General features: G+C 36.1%; 1 protein-coding gene across 1 annotated transcript in view; it reads right to left on the bottom strand.

Moving 5' to 3' along the window:
• Positions 1-18,692, bottom strand: part of LOC100743641 (titin) — a 133,563-nt gene that overhangs the window by 103,253 nt on the left and 11,618 nt on the right. The window contains 18 exon segments of the mRNA XM_033323400.1: positions 189-332; positions 732-986; positions 1,852-2,394; positions 3,211-3,791; positions 4,558-5,035; positions 5,701-6,246; positions 6,889-7,161; positions 7,256-7,399; positions 7,617-7,874; positions 8,011-8,154; positions 8,361-8,590; positions 8,849-9,087; positions 9,439-9,787; positions 10,358-10,695; positions 11,296-11,517; positions 11,692-11,906; positions 12,439-12,713; positions 13,392-13,434. Of these exon segments, the coding sequence (XP_033179291.1) occupies positions 189-332; positions 732-986; positions 1,852-2,394; positions 3,211-3,791; positions 4,558-5,035; positions 5,701-6,246; positions 6,889-7,161; positions 7,256-7,399; positions 7,617-7,874; positions 8,011-8,154; positions 8,361-8,590; positions 8,849-9,087; positions 9,439-9,787; positions 10,358-10,695; positions 11,296-11,517; positions 11,692-11,906; positions 12,439-12,713; positions 13,392-13,434 (5,277 nt within the window).

The raw sequence follows: 18,692 nt of genomic DNA, 5'->3' as shown, positions 1-18,692 counted from the left end.
CAAAAAAAAAAAAAAAAAAAATAGAAAAGGTAGGAAAAATCGCTACACACAAAAATACAAAAATATCTACGTGTAAGCAGCTGCTTCTACACGTTTTGAAAGCTAGATTATAGCTTATGAGAAGCGATACCGAAATCGAAGCCTCATTTTCAAAATGATTTTCTGTTCTGCGCACAATCTATACTCACACTGGACGAAAAGTGTCGCTGATGTTACAGCCTCTCCAAGATCGTTTACTGCACGGCAAGTGTAGGTACCTGAGTCTTCAGGGTTCACGTATTTCATGTTTAGAGCGACGTATCCGAAATCGTGCATCGTTGTCACGCGATTCGCTATTGAAAATATAGTAATTTATTTCATTTACGATAGATGTATCGTTTGAGTGAAATTCGGATGTAATTTAAATCTCGATAAAATAAAGCAAAGCAGAAATTAGGGATTTTTAACGAAATTTTTAAGGTATAGAAAAATAAGTATTATAATTATCAATTGAATCTAATTGCAATGTAACTTATTGGTAAATTAAAAACTTTAAAAGATCGTTCGAAATTGGAATATACAGGGAAAATTTATTTCGGGATTAATATTCCAAAATTTATTCTGAGATAACACGAAGAAGAATTGTGAATTTAATTCGCTGCAGTTTATTGCGTTTGTTGTCGGAGTAGAAAATTGAATTATTTGCCAAAATTACAGTACGCGTGGAAAAATGAATCTTGAACGTAACTTACAAGCTGCTATGGGAACTCCATTTCTCAACCATTCGACTTTGAGCTTTGAATCGCCCACAGGTATCACTCGAGCTTCGAAATGAGCCGCTTGATTTTCAGCGACTTTCAGATCCTTGATCGGCATCGTGAAAACTGGTGCTTGAGTAACGATTTCCTCGGTCGTAGTTTTACGTTGGTATCTCGAGGTATCCTCCAAGTAATGAAGACGTTGAAGTGTCTCTTCATTTTGGCTTTCCGTGTAAATTGACTTTTTCGCTGTGCGGTAAAAGAAAAAAATGAATACCTCAATTACGAACGTCAGGCAAAAAGTTCGAGTAAAAACAACCCGTTATCAAATCTTTTATTCCATTAACTTCTTGAGAATTATTAACATATATATGACTTATCTGTTTAATTTAAGCATATTTCCAACAAATTTACTCAAGCATTATCGCGGATAAATATTCTTGAGTTATATGAAATCTCTACGTGACTAGCTATGTGTTCATGTGCTTCGTGACTATTTTATGTATTTCTCTGACTTTCTGTTCTTCATAAAATCGTTTCCCGGGAAGTTCAAATCCATTGTAGTTACTTTAATTTTAATAATTAGATCTTCTTTTGAAAATTTATTTCTTAAACTTACTACCGATAGAATTAAAAAAAAAAAATCTATCTATATATTGCAAAATTTTTCACGCACTTGACTCATAAATTTCTCTAAATTCCGAGATTTCTAATTTACGTTCCATATTTAAATCATCGTCACACAAATACCATAAGATAAATTACGTGAATTTCCTAATCTAAATTTTACATACTACTAAAGTTTATTAGTAGATTATTTATTAATATAAATTAAACACCAAATTTTCTAATTTAATACTATAAACTTTACATCGGAATATTATTAAAACACGTTAAAATTTTTTAATTTTTTAATAATAAAATTATAAAATCATAAAGAATTATAAAGAAAATACTATAAATTTTACATCATAGTATTATTAAAATACGTTTAAACTATTTTATTTTTTTTATGATAAAACTATAAAATCATAAAGAATTCATATCTATTTTATTAATTTCAACGAAGCACCTCAAAATCAAAAGCTAACGAAGAAAGAGGGTTGGGACTTACAGTGCACAACTGCAGTTGCAGATGTAATTGCCTCTCCTATGATATTCTTCGCTCGGCAGGTGTAAGTACCAGAGTCTTCAGGATAGGCGTACATGATATCCAAGGCCACGAAACCAAAGCTATTAGTCTCGACGAATCTTGAGCCAGCTTTCACAGGTTTATTATTATGGAACCATTCGACTTTCATCGTTACGTCAGACACAGGGATCAACCTGCACTCGAAGTGTGCTCTTTGACCTTCTTTGATCTCAACGTTGTTCAAGGAGGTGGTGAAAATTGGAGCTTGAGTGGTTGTTTCCTCGATATCTTCTCGGCGTTGGTATCTCGATCTATCCTCGAGGTAATGAATTTGTTCCAGGCCAATCTCGTTCTGAGTGTCTGTCAAAACTTGTGCGGTTGATCGACAAGTTAGAGTGCAGGACACTTCGTCGCTGCCAACCAGATTGACAGCTCGACACGTGTAGGTACCCGAGTCCTCGGCGATTAAGTCGATTACATCCAGAGCAACGTAGCCAAAATCGTGGATTGGACGGAATCGGTGTCCTAGAATTAAGGAATTATATCTTGAGTTAAAAAAAATAAGAATATAAGAAAAAAACATCCTTTTTATCGCAGTATTGGAGAGTTCAGAAACTCTGCGTTGCAATTTTACTTTTTTGACAAAATAGAATCAAGCGAAGCTTCAAGTAGTTAGATCTGAAATATTAGACTGCGATATTTTTGTTGCAGTGGCGAATGGAAAAATCAATTAAGAGAAAACAAGCAAGAAAGCTTTGTAAAATACAGGTATCATGGTATTACATTAGGTTGTTCAAAAAGTTTCTTTGGTTCTATAAGGAATTGATATACCCACAATGTTTTTTGTTTTATATTAATTTATAGAATTATACACGAACATAATAATAATAAAATGGATCATATCTAATTCAATAAAATAATATAGAACAGAAATCGTTGTTCATCTATTATCATCTTATGAAACGAAAGAAACTTTTCGGACAATCTAATATGTTTCTCTCAAGGAATAAGAAAACGAAATTTCGAGAAGACGGAAGAAGGTTAACCCCCGAGTTCTAAAAATCTAACATCTAACACCTATTTAATTAACGCATCTAATTATAACGTGAAAATCTAATTGGATCTAGAATTACATCTAGTTTGGATCTATTGTAATTTGTAGATCTGTATCTGTATTTGTATCTGTAATTTGGTAGATGCATTGGCTAGTTTCTACCTCTAAATTCTTACGGATCATCAAGCGTTTAGATCATTGATAATTGTTACTTCTATGAAGTTGATCTATAAATCGAAAATCTAAAAATTTCATTGCTTAAAATATTATTAAGAAACTTCATTTACCTATTGTAACCGGACGACCGTTCTTAAACCATTCGACTTTCAAGTTCGAGTCCGTTACAGGTTCCAGTTTGCACTCGAAATGAGCGTGTTGTCCTTCACGAAGATTCTCTTGATTTTTCGGAGCCGTGATGAATCTCGGTTTAACATTGACCACTTCGTCAACCAGTTCCTGTCTCTTGTATCTGGAAGCATCTTCCAAGTATTGTATTCTTTCCAAGCCTTCAGGATGTTGAGACTCCAGGAGTAAATCTTTCTTAGCGTGTACTCTCACTGAACAGGAAGTGACGGCTTCTCCCAGTTGATTTCTAGCTTGGCAGGTGTACACGCCTGAATCTTCAGGATAAACACCCAAGATGTCAAGGGCGACGTAATCGAATTCGTAAGACGGTCTGAATCTGTGGCCAGTCTTCACTGGTCTCCCATTGACGAACCATTCCACTTTCATGCTGGAGTCGCCAACTGGCTGAAGACGACACTCGAGGTGAACGTTGGTCAGCTCCACCGTTTCGATGTTGTGCAAAGGACGAGTGAATTGCGGTGGCTGCATCACTGTCACTTCTTCTTGCTGGGTCTTGCGATATCTGTGCGTTGAAACGTAAATTTATATGATTATTGTGACAATAATAAAGGCTTTCTATCGTATTATACTTGGTACTTGATACTCGGTAATTCTACTTTTGTGAATTTCGAAATTTCATCGTCCACAAACGTAATTACTGTTCAACACCTTAAGAAATGTGCAACTAATTTCCATGGGTTTACGTATGTCGAAGGAAGTCTTCAGAAGTAATCCTAAATTAGCTTTCAATTTATAGAGTTGAGTAGTGTGTTTTCTGCGCCACTCGTATAATACACATTTTTTCGAATTCAAATCGAAGACCCAATTCGATTGTTCGAGGAAAGAAGACTATTTGATATTCTTTTGTTATATAACGTGTAAGCATTGAAACCAAATGAAATTACTAAATTTATGCTAAACCTAAAAACTCGGTTGAATGTCTCGTAAAAATATTCGAGTCTAGAAAAAGGAAGAAGTTTGAATTTCCAATTGATTCTCGACCAAATCGCTTTCTAGAAATCTTCGCATAGATTTTGGTCTTATGATACTCTTAACGCTATCTACACATAATACAAATTGAAATATACCAATACAGATGGACTAAATTATATTTAAACTGTTAGGACGAAAATAAATAAACACTCGTATATATACAGACGTATCTTCGTTCCATTAAAAGAGAACGTTAAATTCGCCAAAAATATCTACATATTTTTAGCTCTCGTAAAAGCAAAAATTTCATACCTCATTTTATAGTTCTATTATAAATTCCATTAAATATTACAAACCTCGATGAATCTTCCAGCATTTGAATCTGTTCGAGCGATTGCTCGTGCTGAGTTTCGGTAACAACATCGGACTTTCCGATTACTCTGACGCAGGCTGAGGTATGAGCAGTGCCAAGATGATTGGTGGCTCTGACAGTATATTCGCCAGAGTCGAGGATAGTCGAATGCACGATATCCAAAGCGACGAAACCAAAATCATAGTAAGTTCTAAATCTGGAGCCAACGGTAACTGGACGACCATTTTGGAACCATTCGACTCTCATCGTTGGATCGCCCATGGGTTCCAAACGACATTCCAAATGAATGTTCTTGCCCTCGCTCACTGGTTTAGGATCGCTCAATGGCTGCACGAATATTGGCTTTGATTTTGAAATTTCCTCGATGTGATATTGGGGCTCGACGAATTTCGATTCTTCGAGACGCTGAGTCTTCTCGTAGGAAGTGCGATGCATACTGCTGGTATCGACGCTTGAGCGTGCTATTATTAAAAACAAATAAGATTATATTATGGCGTTTGGTAGAATATATATTTAACACTATATAGTTCTGCTATATATTATATTTAATATTCTATACTTCTGCTATATATGCTATATCTAATATTCTACGATACTATCGTATAAATCTATGACTAATATTATAAAATTTAATGTTGGAAATTTGATATAAAATTTGACTCTTTTTTTCAAGTACTATAAAGTAATTGTCTGATTCGATTGTTTTCCGAAATTCAAGATAAAAGTTGTTGCAAATTCGACACTTGCGATAAAACTATTTTATTATTTTCGATCTATTTCGTGAAATGTATTGGATCGTCTAGACACGCGAAAAAAAGAACAAAATAGTCTATAAGAATAAATTGTTTAGAGATAGTTTATTTAATAAAATAAAATAAAATAATGGATAATTATATAATATAAATGGAAAGAAGACTTCAAACTAACTAAACCGAAGATACTATTTCATCAAAGAATTGAGAAATCTCATTAAGACGCAACTAGAACGAGTATGCGTCCATTTTATCGTAAATGTATGAATATTTATAAACACGCTGTAGAACGACGATTTTTAACATTTATCTACATCGACCTGCTTACTGTTTCTCACGATACACCTATGTATAACGAAATTTCAAAAACTTACTCTCCACGATCATCGTGGCGGACAGTTTAGCTTCTCCAAGAGCATTTCTAGCGACCACAGTGTAAGTACCAGCGTCCTCAGGTCTAACCTGAAGAATATCTATAGCCACGTATCCAAAGTCGTGATATGTTTGAATTCTATTTGCAGCAGTGATAGATTTTCCATTGTGGTACCATTCGATCGTCATAGTTAAATCGCTCTGAGGTTCCACACGAGCCTCGAAATGTGCACGTTGACCTTCAACGATCTTGTTAGTACCCTTCAGGTTGCCCAAAAATCGTGGTGCTTGAGTTACTTGTGTTTCTTCTTGAACTTGTCGCGAATATCTGCTGGAATCTTCCAAAGTTTGAATCTTCTGAAGTCCGGTCGGATGTTGACTGTCATAGATGACATCGTTCTTGCTGATCACGCTCAGTTGAGCGGTTGTATGTGCTTCACCGACGCGGTTGTATGCGCGGCAAGTGTATATACCAACATCGTGAATCGTTACGTATTTGATGGTCAATGCCACGTAACCGAAGTTGAAGAATGTCGTGATCCGTGAACCTGAGGGAAAAATTTGCGTTCGTGTGATTGAAATTATCGAAATGTTGGCATGAATTCTTGACACTTGGCATTGGAGAGTTTCGTAATTTGAAAATCCTATTATAATTTTGCATGAAAATTCTGACAATATATTTCTAGGGATTTCGGGGTGTTAGAATTTTGGAATTATAGAATTCTGACATCTTGCGATATCGTAATTTTAGTTGAATTTCTATTCTAAAATTCTAGAATTCCAGACTTTTGGGATTTCGCGATTGAAAATTTTGGGATTATAGAATTCCACGGTTTTCTAATTTCTAACTTTGTAATTATTTTTTCTCGTTGAAACACCACGAATCTTACATCTTAACATTTCAGAGCTACAATATTTTATCCTATTTTAATTGTCCTAAAATTCAATTGCTTTACCAATTTCAGAATCTTCAATTTTTAGCATCGAAAGATCGTAAGATGTTTAATTTTACAATCTCACAATCTTAGATTCTGATTGTAATAGTCTTAGGATTGCTACGATGCTTTTCCATGATTCTATGATCTAAAAATTCTACAATTCCAAATATTATGTATACAAGTGTAGAGGATTTATTAAACTACAACATGCAGCATACTTTGCAGCAGAATATAGAAAAAGATTCTACTTACTTGCTTCTACAGGGCGTCCGTCCTTGAGCCATTCGACTCTCAAATCAGAATCGCCGACTGGTTCTAGACGTGCTTCGAAATGAGCAAATCCGCCTTCTCGTATGTTGTTTTGATCCTTGATAGGAGATTTGAATTCCGGTGGGCTAGTCGGTTCAGGCTGTTGCTGTACGTATTTCTGGTGCATAGCCTGTTGATAGGCTTCCAATTCCTCGGCAGCCTCGATATACCTTTGTTGCTCGGGGATTCCCAGATCAGTAGTAACGCTTGTGCGTGCTACAATGATCCAATAACAAGTACAATGTAATCAAATATTTTTTCAAATACTATTATTCAATATATAGGGACGATGTTATTTCACGACATTTACCAAAGACACGAAGAGACGCGGAGCTGACGGCCTCTCCCAAGCGGTTCACAGCTCTGACAGTATAAGAACCGGCATCTTCAGCTCGTAGGTGCAATATATTGAGCGAGACGTACCCGAAGTTGAAGATGGTTGTGATTCTTGAGCCTAGGTATAATTATTATTCGTTAAAATCTTGATCGTTGATAAAACTTGTAAAAAGAGAAAACGTAGTGAGAAATAACAAAAAAACAGATAAATAGAATTTATGTAAACATTCTTAATAATTAATTATATTATATTAAATAATGAATTGTTAATTATTAAGAATAACCTAGAAATCCTAGTATCGTTGATAATTTGGAAACATTGGAAATGTACTTACTAGCTGTGATAGGCCTGCCATCCTTGTACCACTCCACTTTCATCGTGGGATCGCTTACAGGTGTCAGTTGCGCTTCAAAATGAGCGTTACGACCTTCCTGTAGCTCTCCTAGATCCTGGAGTGGTCGGATGAAGGCCGGCCGCTGTGAAGAGATCTCCTCCACGCTCTCCTGCCTTTGATACTTGCTGTAATCCTCGAGCTGTTGAATATATTGAAGGCTGTCGGGGTGTTGGCTAGCCTGTTCGATTGTTGCGCGTGCTACAATGAGATTTTTTTTTATTTAACATTATCATAATTTCCTGATCTCGAGAGAATATTGGAAATATTGGAATCGCGATCTCGAGGATCGCGAGAACAGAGAAATAGGAAATTTAAGTAAATAACGAAAACTCACGTGTCACGCTGAGGGTAGCTCGAGATTCGGCGACTCCGGTCGAACTCACGACGCGGCATAAATATTCGCCGCTGTCTTGAAGAACGATGCTAATTAAGTCGAGAGAGATGAAGCCAAATCGGAAGATAGAAGTCGCACGGGAACCTAAAATCGATAGATATGATTCGATAAAACTGATGAACTGAAAGATTTCAAGTTCGAAGATTCGAGGTTTCGGAATTTTAAAAATTTTGGAGATTGACAAATTTAAAAGTTTGGAATTCCGATCGTACGAAGATTCAACGATTCAAACATTGAAATATTGAACGATCTTCTCAATGTTACATTAATATTTCAAGAGAGTTACTTACTCGCATCGAGAGCTCGTCCATTGACGTACCACTCTACCCTCATGGTGGGATCGCCCACCGGTTCGATTCTGGCCTCGAAGTGAATTCGTCCACCCTCGATCTGATGGACGTCCTTCAATGGTATGATGAAACGTGGTGGTGGATAAACTCTATCTTCCTCGGGTGGAGGCAAATATGGCTTGGCGCGTTCCACGTGTCTCAAATAAATCACTTCGGGGCCAGGCGCTGGTCTGTAATCGATTTTATCGTTACCTCCAGTCTTTGTAAACGAGATATAAATTTCATTAAAACCCTACCATCTATTTTCCTTTCGTTTGCATAAAAATAAAATTATAACATTTTAATATCTCGTTTGATCAAATTTTAATGTTGGATTTCGAAATCCAATATCTTATAATTATATTATTAACAATATAATGTGTTAGAAAATAAACGAATACGATGTTTAAATAGCAATTAATATTTGCACAAATAGAATGGAAACTTACTCTGGTTCGATGACTTTCGTCGGTCGGGGTAAGTTCAGGCGTCTTGGTTCGGGGGCTACTCCTTTCGGTGTTTCCACGAAGAGCCGTGCTCGGGTGGCGGTAGAGCCAGCTACATTCTGCGCCGTGCACTGGTACCAAGCAGCATCTGACATTTTTGCGTAGGGTATATCTAAAGTTGATGCTCCGCTACCATCCGTTGAAATACGCACATCCGGTCCAGGTGTTATTGGCACTCCATCCTGTGTTCACAGATATCAAGAAAATTTATTTTTATCGCTCCTTCTCATTCCCTCATTTTTACTTTTTATTTTTCTTTCACGTCCATTCGACGTTCGACACTGTTATTCGAAGCATAGCATAAATAATATCGCAAGAAACCTCGCCCACACATGCAAAAAGGCTCAGATTCTGGCGAATTTAATTTTCGTTTCGTTTCTAAGAATAAGTCAGGATTTTTAAAAATTGTTATTTCAATGTAACCGAACCATTTTTTAAAACCGACATCGACGAAGAATTGTAGTCTTCGAATAGAGAGTTTCATCTTTCAGGAAAATCAGTGTGTGTTAAGTTTTAAACGCTAATTAACTCACCTTCTGCCAGGTGATACGCGGTACAGGAGTGCCAACCGCACGAGCCATGAAAACAACCGGTTCTCCCTCTTTTACATTCGTTGTTGTGAATCGTTCCACGAATTTTGGCGCGACAACTTGTTCTTTCTCGATCACGTTCAAGTTACACTGGAACGAGGTTTCGCCAGCCTTGTTCCTAGCGACACAGGTCACGACGCCGGCGTCCGCGCGGCTCACGTTCGTGATCATCAATGAATTATTACCAGACTCGTTCACGAGGATCTTGTGGGTCAGGTCGTTGGCTACTTGCTGACCGTTTATGTACCATGTCACCTCGGGATACGGACGGCCGGTTACGCGACAGTCAAACCTGAAAGTCACGTGTTATTCTTCCATGTGATTCTTAATTTCTTCATTTTGAGAACTGTCTCTACGTAGAGAAGAATGGTAAGGCGATGTAAAAGTGGAAAGTAGATAAAGATAGAGTAACATAGAGCAGTATAACAAATACTACCCTATTTTATAGAATGCTATATTTTATAATTGGTACTATATTTTAATTTATTAGCAAATAATAAAATATTGGTCCAATTGTTAATTAACCAATGGTAGAAATATTCTTCTGTGTCCTTTTTAGGATTTTAAATTTCTGTCAGATGGATAATATTTTTCTTGCAACATTAAATGAAAAGTACGAAATGACACAAAGATAGTAACTGTCAATTGTGAAAGTAATAACAATAACAGACCAAAAGACCCATAGAAAAGGATAATAATTCTGCATCGTCAACTATCGATATCGAAGATATATAGAAATATACATAGTACGAATGTCGAAGACACATATTTTCCTACCACTGTTGTAAGATTTTTAAAATTCCAAAAAATAATTAGTATCTTCCTAAAAATTGAACAATTCGAAAGTATACGCGAAACGTACCTGGTCATTTTTCCTTCGGTGGCATCGCGATCGGTGCACGTGCGAACGAAATTCGGCGGCAGTACTTTTCCAGAGTCGGACTCGCCAGTCGTTTCAACTTGCTGAGTTTTGATCGTTTCTCTTGGAGCTTGATAGGCCTGATCCACTTGATCGCTGGACTCAATCGCCAGATATGCAGAGCTGACGGTGCAACCCTGAGGATTTTCCGAGAGCAAAGTGTAATGGCCACTGTCTTCCGGCAGGGCGACTCTGATCCTCAAGGTAGCTTGCTGATTCGAGTGGCTCATTTCCACGCGTTGTGATTCGCGGATCCTCTGACCGTTTTTGAACCAAGTTAACTGAAATACAAAGTGGAATTGCATAGAAAATTGTTTTGGTAAATACATTTAAGCAACATCGTTCTTTATTATTTTCTAAATAGATCGAGGACGTTTATGGAAATTCATATCACGAGAATAAGCGAAGAAATTAAACTTAATTGTTCGATTCTTTAAATGTTATAGTAAAATTATAATAATATTGTAAAATTAAATTATGATTATTATTTTATTAGAAAGCTAAAGAGTGAAAACCTGAATGGAGACTTGCTTCGTTTCTTAAATATTATAATAATGAAACTGTACATTTTTGCATGTTACGTGCATTCCGTATATTTTTGCACATTTCAGTTTGCCATAAACGCATAAACATCCTCTGCTGACTCGTGTCTTTCCATTCTCTTATTTCCTACGATGGTTTAGTTTTTCTCTTTGTTCTTCGATTTCATTCGAAATCTATCGAAATACATACGTATTTTCATTCTATTCTTTAGAGGAACCAAATTAAACTAAACCAAACTAACTTCTAAACTAAAGTCTTTAGAGAAATATACCAAATGCCAAATATTAAATAATACAAAATTCAAAGACACGAACGAATTAAAAACGTCATCAGCTTACTCTTGGTTTCGGATTGCCCGAGATCTTCGCAGTGAAAACGGCATCGGATCCCTCGACAAGCTTCGAGTTTCTGGGCTTCTGCGTGATTTGCGGAGGTGCAACCGGTCCCAGACTACGATCTACCACCGTCGAAATCTGCACGTCGGATTCGCCCACGAAACGACGAGTAATCGACTCTCGAAACTCCGTTTCCCGCAGCAGTCTGTATTCGAAAGTGTCCACCTGCAAATTAATCACACTATTATCTTTCGTTCAACCATAAATCAAAAAAAAAAAGTTCCCAAGAGATAAATTTCTTCTGTATGTATATTTGTTTCTTATGCTTATTTTTTGTTGTTCTTATATTTCTTCGTAGATATATATATCTGTCCTTGAATAAATGTATAAAATAGCAACCTTGAAATCTTCGATGCTGATGGAAGTTCCGTTAACGTAGCTTCGTTTATCGATCGTTTGTTGATAACTACGTTGTTGAACGCTTTGTGTTCCTGTTTGAGACTTCTGTTCGGTGGACTGGAAGGTCTGAGCGTATTCCTTCCTGAAACCCATCTGTTGTTGTTGTGGAGGTCCAAATCCTTCTGGTTGAATGTAAACGGAGCAGATTGCTTCGCCTAAAACGAAAAAGAAAAATATGGTGTTGTAATGTTTTAGTTTTATTTCTATTTATTCAGTGAATAATTTCTCAAAGAATATTTTTATATTCATTTATTCGCAGAATGAAGAGTTAACGCGTATCACTGGCTAACTCCAAGCGGCATAGAAAATGTTAATATAAATCATGTAATCGTAGAAAGTATCTTCCTTCTTCTTATTTACGGATAGAATCAGAACTTAATGGAATGTTTGTTTTTATAGACTTGCACTCGGCATACGTAATGGAAATTTCAATTATAAAACTCTAATAAACGTTTATGATTGCGATCTACTATATAATCGAGGTAAAACTCTCTTCAGTACGAAATGGCAATTTAATTCTATCCAGTTTTAGTCTACGTATCTATATTTCAAAATAATTTAACAAGCACTCTAGTGGAAAAGAGCAGGTGAAACTCTTTAATTAGTTGGAACACTGATTTTTTAATACGAGCTATACATCGACTAGAACAGAATTGTACGTTGAAGATATTCGAGAAACTGCCTCACCGTATTGATTTTTAGCACTGCACGTGTATTCGCCCTCGTCCCCAGGACCAATTTGGTTAATTTGAAGCGTGACCGCTCCGGTCTTCTCGTCGTAAGACATTCGAATTTTCCATGATTCCAACAAAGGCGCACCCTTGTGCGTCCAGGATACCGTGGGCTTTGGATTTCCTCGGACGCGTCCCTCGAAAATCGCGTTTCCACCCTGCGCGAATCTGGCGTTCTTAAAGATCTGTTCGAAGACCGGCGGCGATGGATCGCCGGGTCTGCCGGTAAATCTGTAACGAGAATTATGAGAAATTGAATTTTAATTTAAATTCCATGTCTATTAATTGTCGCGTAACATTAAATCAAATTCTGGAAAATTTCTAACATTCGTCGCCACAAAATCTTTGAATTTATTTTTATTCCTGAAAACTTCAAACATTTTTCAACGACTATTCAAAGACTTCAACATTCGACTTGAACGATAATTGCGTTATAGTAGGTTGTTCGAAAAGTTTCTTTCGTTTTATAAGGAAATAATTCTTTGTTTTATATTATTTTATCGAATTACGTACGATCCATCTTGTTCTGTTGGGACAAACATTTCACAGACTTGGTTTCACGTTTGTATGAAGGTGCACTGTTGTAAAAAACACGTTTGCGGAAGAAAGACACTTTTCGGACAATATAACAGAAACATCGATTGGTATTTAATTTGTAGAATTTCTTTAAAAATTTCGAATATTTTCAAGCTTTTTGGAACCATAAAGGAATTAGAAAATCACATGAATCTACACAAATGATTCAATTTATTCGAAATGGAATAATTCCAATTTAATTGCCCGAATCTTTTACAATTCTTAAAACGATATCAATTGTCAATAATTCTGAAATATCCTAAATGAGATAGGCTGAAGTGACTTCTCGATGGAAGGAGAAATATTTTTTCAAATAAATGGGAAACTACTTACGTTGGTACCGTGGGCGTCGTCTGCATCACAATCTCCCCTTGAACTATAAGCAACAAAAGAAACAACATATGAATCCTGCGTACATCTTCGCGTAAAAATAAAAGGTTAACATAATGTTAACGTTAGTTCGATCGATTTTATAAACAGCAGTTTTATTTTCAATTTTCTTTCCTACGTATACGTCATTAAATAATCTCGTCGTCGATCTTTCGAACGAAAGAAAAATGCATTACGAAGCTTTCGCCTAGTTTTTCTCCGCGTTGGTCACTTTTATTTCTGTTTATGGCATGCTTGCTACTGGTGTATTTCCTTCTCGTTCCCCCTAACTGGGCCAGAACGAGCCGAGGAAACGAACCGTTGCGTTGACGCCGTTTTCTTCTCTGTCGCCGTCACGCGCAATGCCGACCGTGCACCTTTTTTACAGACTTATCTACACTGGAACTCGGTGCAATTAAGTCAATTTGCTAATTAAGCACGGGGCCCCGTTGACGCGAAATACTTGTGACCCGTAAGCGTATTTACATTACTTTTGACATTTCGTGTTCAACTCTTCTCAAGCGAGTAATTTTTGAAACAATGCGAATAATATAACACTTTTATCGTCATATCTTTTATTTTAAACGTATTCGATGCTTCTTGAAATTTCTAATTGTGCCGCGCGAGATAAATAGAAATATTTGTTCAAGTGTTGCCATCGAGTGTAACGGTATTATCTTATGGAATTTTTAGAATTCTCTGCAAATCTATCCAGTTACAGTTGAATCAGCTAAACTCGACAAAATTGGATAGAAACGTAATTTTGAAAATCATAGAGATAAACAATTCTAGTCCTCCATGGACAAGACGAAACAATTACTTTCAAGCGTGGTTTCTTCGACTTTTTGAATATCCAGAAAATCTAAAAAACAATTTAAATTCTGTTGTACACATCAATGTCTGTATTATTATAACATGTACATGGTAACATATCCAACTTTTTTAACTCTTTTCAATAAAAGTAAAAATCCAGAGAGAAAGAAGTCGAGAAAGGAGTCTCGATCTTTTTACGGAAGATCATATTTTCTTATTTCTTCGATATAGGAAAACCTACATCGTATTAAGACAAACGTTTTAATCTTTCTTCGAGAAAAGTAAAAATTGAAAGGAGAGAAATTGAAGAGTAAAATTTTCCAGTCTCTCTATACAGCATTAAATCTACTTAATTCTTCGACGTAATGAAACAGTAAAATCTGTCAGTAAAAAGAATATTGTTATAATAAATCGACATGGGAAAGGCATCGTACATAAAAAATGGTACTACGGAAATAAATCAGCTAACAGCATAAAATTCGATATTTTCCAACCCCACGTCCTACTTTTTCACATAAAAATACTTTATATCCGCGCAACCTAAAATTTCTCTAACGGTTTCCACTAAAAATCCGTATTTATAACACGAAACCGTTTTGTATACAACCGTCATTATGACACACTGTTAGTTATTCGTTCGCCAATTCCTGGATTAAGTAATTTCATCGTTTCACGAGCTGGAAAGCGTCTGAATCATCGGCAACATCTGCGCCATTTCACCAGCAAACGCGCGAGGAAAAATAAAGGATCGCTTTTCTGACCTCGTAATTTCGCGTCTTTTCTTTTTACTAACCAGCATCGTTCAACTCTCGCGAGCTAAAGGACTCTTTCGATCGAAATTACGCGGGCAATGCGTCCGACGATTAAACGGGCGCCAGCTACAGGAAATTAATTGACAGCAGCTAGACGGGAACGCGACGAAAATAAACTTCCGACAACAATCTCGACGACCGCCGCTTAAACCACTTTCGTTATCACGGTTAAAGCACCCGAGTGGATTCTAGAAGCGGTGACGCGATCGTTCAGAAATTTGAACCATGTTTAAGCGAGATGCATCGCGCAATAAATTCGAGAAAAGGGAAGAAGCTTGTGAGAAAGCGCGGAGACGCGACGTTGCGCTTATTTTCGCTGCAAATTGTTTTTCTTTCTAGTATTTCGTTATTATATTTATTACTGCGAGATATCACCAACGTTTGCTGTTCACAGTAGAATTTCTCTTTAGAAATATTCGCTGTTACAGGAGAGTAATCGTACAGTTGTTCAATTTTCTTTTATACAATGTAATTTAATTGCAACGTTCTAAATAAAAATACCCACGTCGATTTCGTATTTTTCGTTATTAGGATTAACGTGTAGGATTTTTCATTATGAGAATGTGCAGTGGGATATATGGTAAAATGACGTGAGATGGCTGGTTTTTAATAGCTAAATTGCAATTACAAAATTAATATTAGAACTACCACACCAGTCGAATTGTCTGGTTCTACCATTTTATATTAAAATTCCTACTTCATGTTACATTTATTTCCGCAATGATGTAATGACTTTCGCAACGATAACCAGAAGAATAATATAATGAATTTTATTTTATTTTTTACGTATTCAAACTGAAAATAATTTTGTATCAAGGCTACTTGTACCAATACCAGTGAAAATGACCGGTACTTGTCAAAGTGTAAGAGGGTCCTGCAATCTGTTTATCGAACTCCAATTAACCAGTTTCCTCGTTTTATACAACTTGCCACGCGTTTTTACAATTTTTACCGCGTATCATTCGATATGATGATATCAGTTATCAGGAAAATTCCGGATCGATCGCTAGATGCTAACACTAGAAATACCACACCAATCAAAATGACTGGTTCTACATTTTTATAGATGTGTGAACCCTCGTTTAGGGATCATTGTCCCAGATGGATTAACAATACCAAAAATATACTACATAACGTGGAATTACTTCTGTAGGAAAGTAATAAATCAATAAATATACAAATATTCTATTATTACGTATTTTCTAAAGACCAGTCATTTTCACTGGTTTTGGTAGAAATAGCTTCGTGTTAACTATCGGTAGTTCTAGTGTTAATAACTGTGGATGGAATCGTTTCGATATTTAACAGTTCTTTATCATCAAGCTAGAATGAGATCTTAATAATAATTAATAATAAAATTAGGGTTAAGTTCTTTTCATTAATTTACACATTTCAGTGACGTTGTAGATACCTTAGAGCGAAAATATACGAGCGAAATAGAGCGAAATGATGTTTGTATTTAACACAGTCTCGTTTGGAAGTAGATGACATTTTTGATATTGTAATTTGATAAAGATCGACAGACATTGCGTGAAGGAATAGCGTCAGAATGTCAAGGTAGAATAGGGACTTGGAGCACCTGGTATTAAAAAACACGAAAGATAACGAATCCATGTTTGTTCTATCAACTGTAGAGTTCCAAGAGATGACTAATAATCTTTAAAAAAACATAGAACCATCGATCGAACGAAGAATCGGCAGACGGACTGATCAATTCTTTTCGATTTTTTAATTTTATCACTCAGCTACATGATTACGTTTAATGTTTCAGAGGAACAAATTATTTGCTGCTATATATTTATTTGTTGTAAGAAAATACCATAAAGAATTTTATGAAAATTAGAAAAAATAATGCTTCTGACATCTCCTTATTTTTCTCTACTTTCCAACTTCAGAAGATAATTTTCTTAGCTGATCAGTTGGTCGTTCGATCTTTTATTTTATAGGTCGAACATTTTGTAATTTTATTCGATAAAAGTATCTATCGAATAGTCTAGCGAGCATTTCAAACCGTTTCTATTCATTCACAGATTATTCGGAGATGTTCACTCTTTTTGAACGTAAAATGGCAATGGACTACAGATTTAACAATTAAACTACATCGATTCTTTCTCTGTTGGGCTCCCTACATTCAATATCATCTGAAGATATGGTCCTATCGTTGTTTAACGAACGAACAAGCATACATTTATTAAGAATTCAAGTTAAGCTACTAACACGGGTTCTCTGAGTCACGAGAAAATGTGACTTCGTAACTCACGCCACCCAGAGTATGCAAATCGATCGTCTGGAGACGAAATAAAAATATGCAACCTGAAATCCATCAACGCGTGCGTTTCACAAGGAGCCATTCATAACCTTGCTAGGAGGAGTTATAAGTTCACGTATGTGAAGTACGTTCTCGGTCAAAAGTCTTGGGAGACCAAATTTAACGAAATAATACTCTCAATGTTAATATTAATTTTTAATAGAATTTTTACATTCCTCGTTCGGTTACGAACGACTAAAATCAAATTAATTTCATTAATTTGCATTAGCATCGATTAAAACCAAAAGTTTGAATTGACTTGGGTTGTTTGATTTGCGGCTATTTAACTTTAATTTATATTTCATGTTTTATAGAAATCGATAATAGATCGAGATAGAGATCGAGTAATTTAGATAATCTCTTCAGGGTTAACTATGCGATTAACGATACGATTGAGGATTAATATTAGATTGTGCGGAAAGTTTCTTTCGTTTTATAAGGAAATAATAGACGCACAATGTTTTTTGTTTTATATTAGTTTATCGAATTATGCACGTAATATTAGAAATAGAAAAAAATGGATCATATCTAATTCAATAAAATAATATAAAATGGAAATTGTTCTTCATCGCCTTATGAAACGAGAGAAACTTTTCGGACAACCTAATACAACTACTAGGTTTTGATCAGACCTATGATTGATATTAAAGGTACTATTAAATATTATTTAAGTATCGTTAAACACAAAATTTCATTGTAATCAAACATTTAGATGATATTTATGAGAAATCTGAACGTGCAAAGACGTACGCCAAGATATTCACAAATCCCATAATATTAAAAAATGCAAACAAATCTGTACGTAGCTTCCATTCTTTTAATCAGGTTTCTGGCCCTGTTATTATTCATCAGCTCTCGATTCTACCGAAATGATGAACACATCATCAACCTAACATTTCCTTATCACCGAAAATACCAGACAAGATAAAATTCCTCCGCATCTCTGTCACCAATTATCAAAATTATTGCAAATTGATTCAAGGTACCAACAATCATCTCCAGCTTTATAAACAAACACGTACATACGTATATGCGTTTAACGCAGATAAAAACGAAGAGACGCTGAAGAAAAGAAAGATCGGTACCATTCTCGTTTGAGACAGGGAAGATGGGGGCGAAAGAGGGACAAAGACAGACGAAAACAGAAAGAAACGCACGAAGAAGCAAAAGAAGGGGGGGGGGGGGGGGGGAGGGGGGGGGGGGGGGGAGAGAGAGAGAGAGAGAGAGAAGGACGTAACATGGTCGGATAACCGCGGGATCCTATTTTTGCATCCAGATGGGGATCGCGTTACCGTGAGCCATTTTAGGAGCAACTATCTTTGCGCGGCGCCC

Source organism: Bombus impatiens, unplaced genomic scaffold, assembly GCF_000188095.3.
Source record: "Bombus impatiens unplaced genomic scaffold, BIMP_2.2 scf_0967, whole genome shotgun sequence".
NCBI lineage: Eukaryota > Metazoa > Arthropoda > Insecta > Hymenoptera > Apidae > Bombus > Bombus impatiens.
This window is presented reverse-complemented; position numbering and strand designations above follow the sequence as displayed.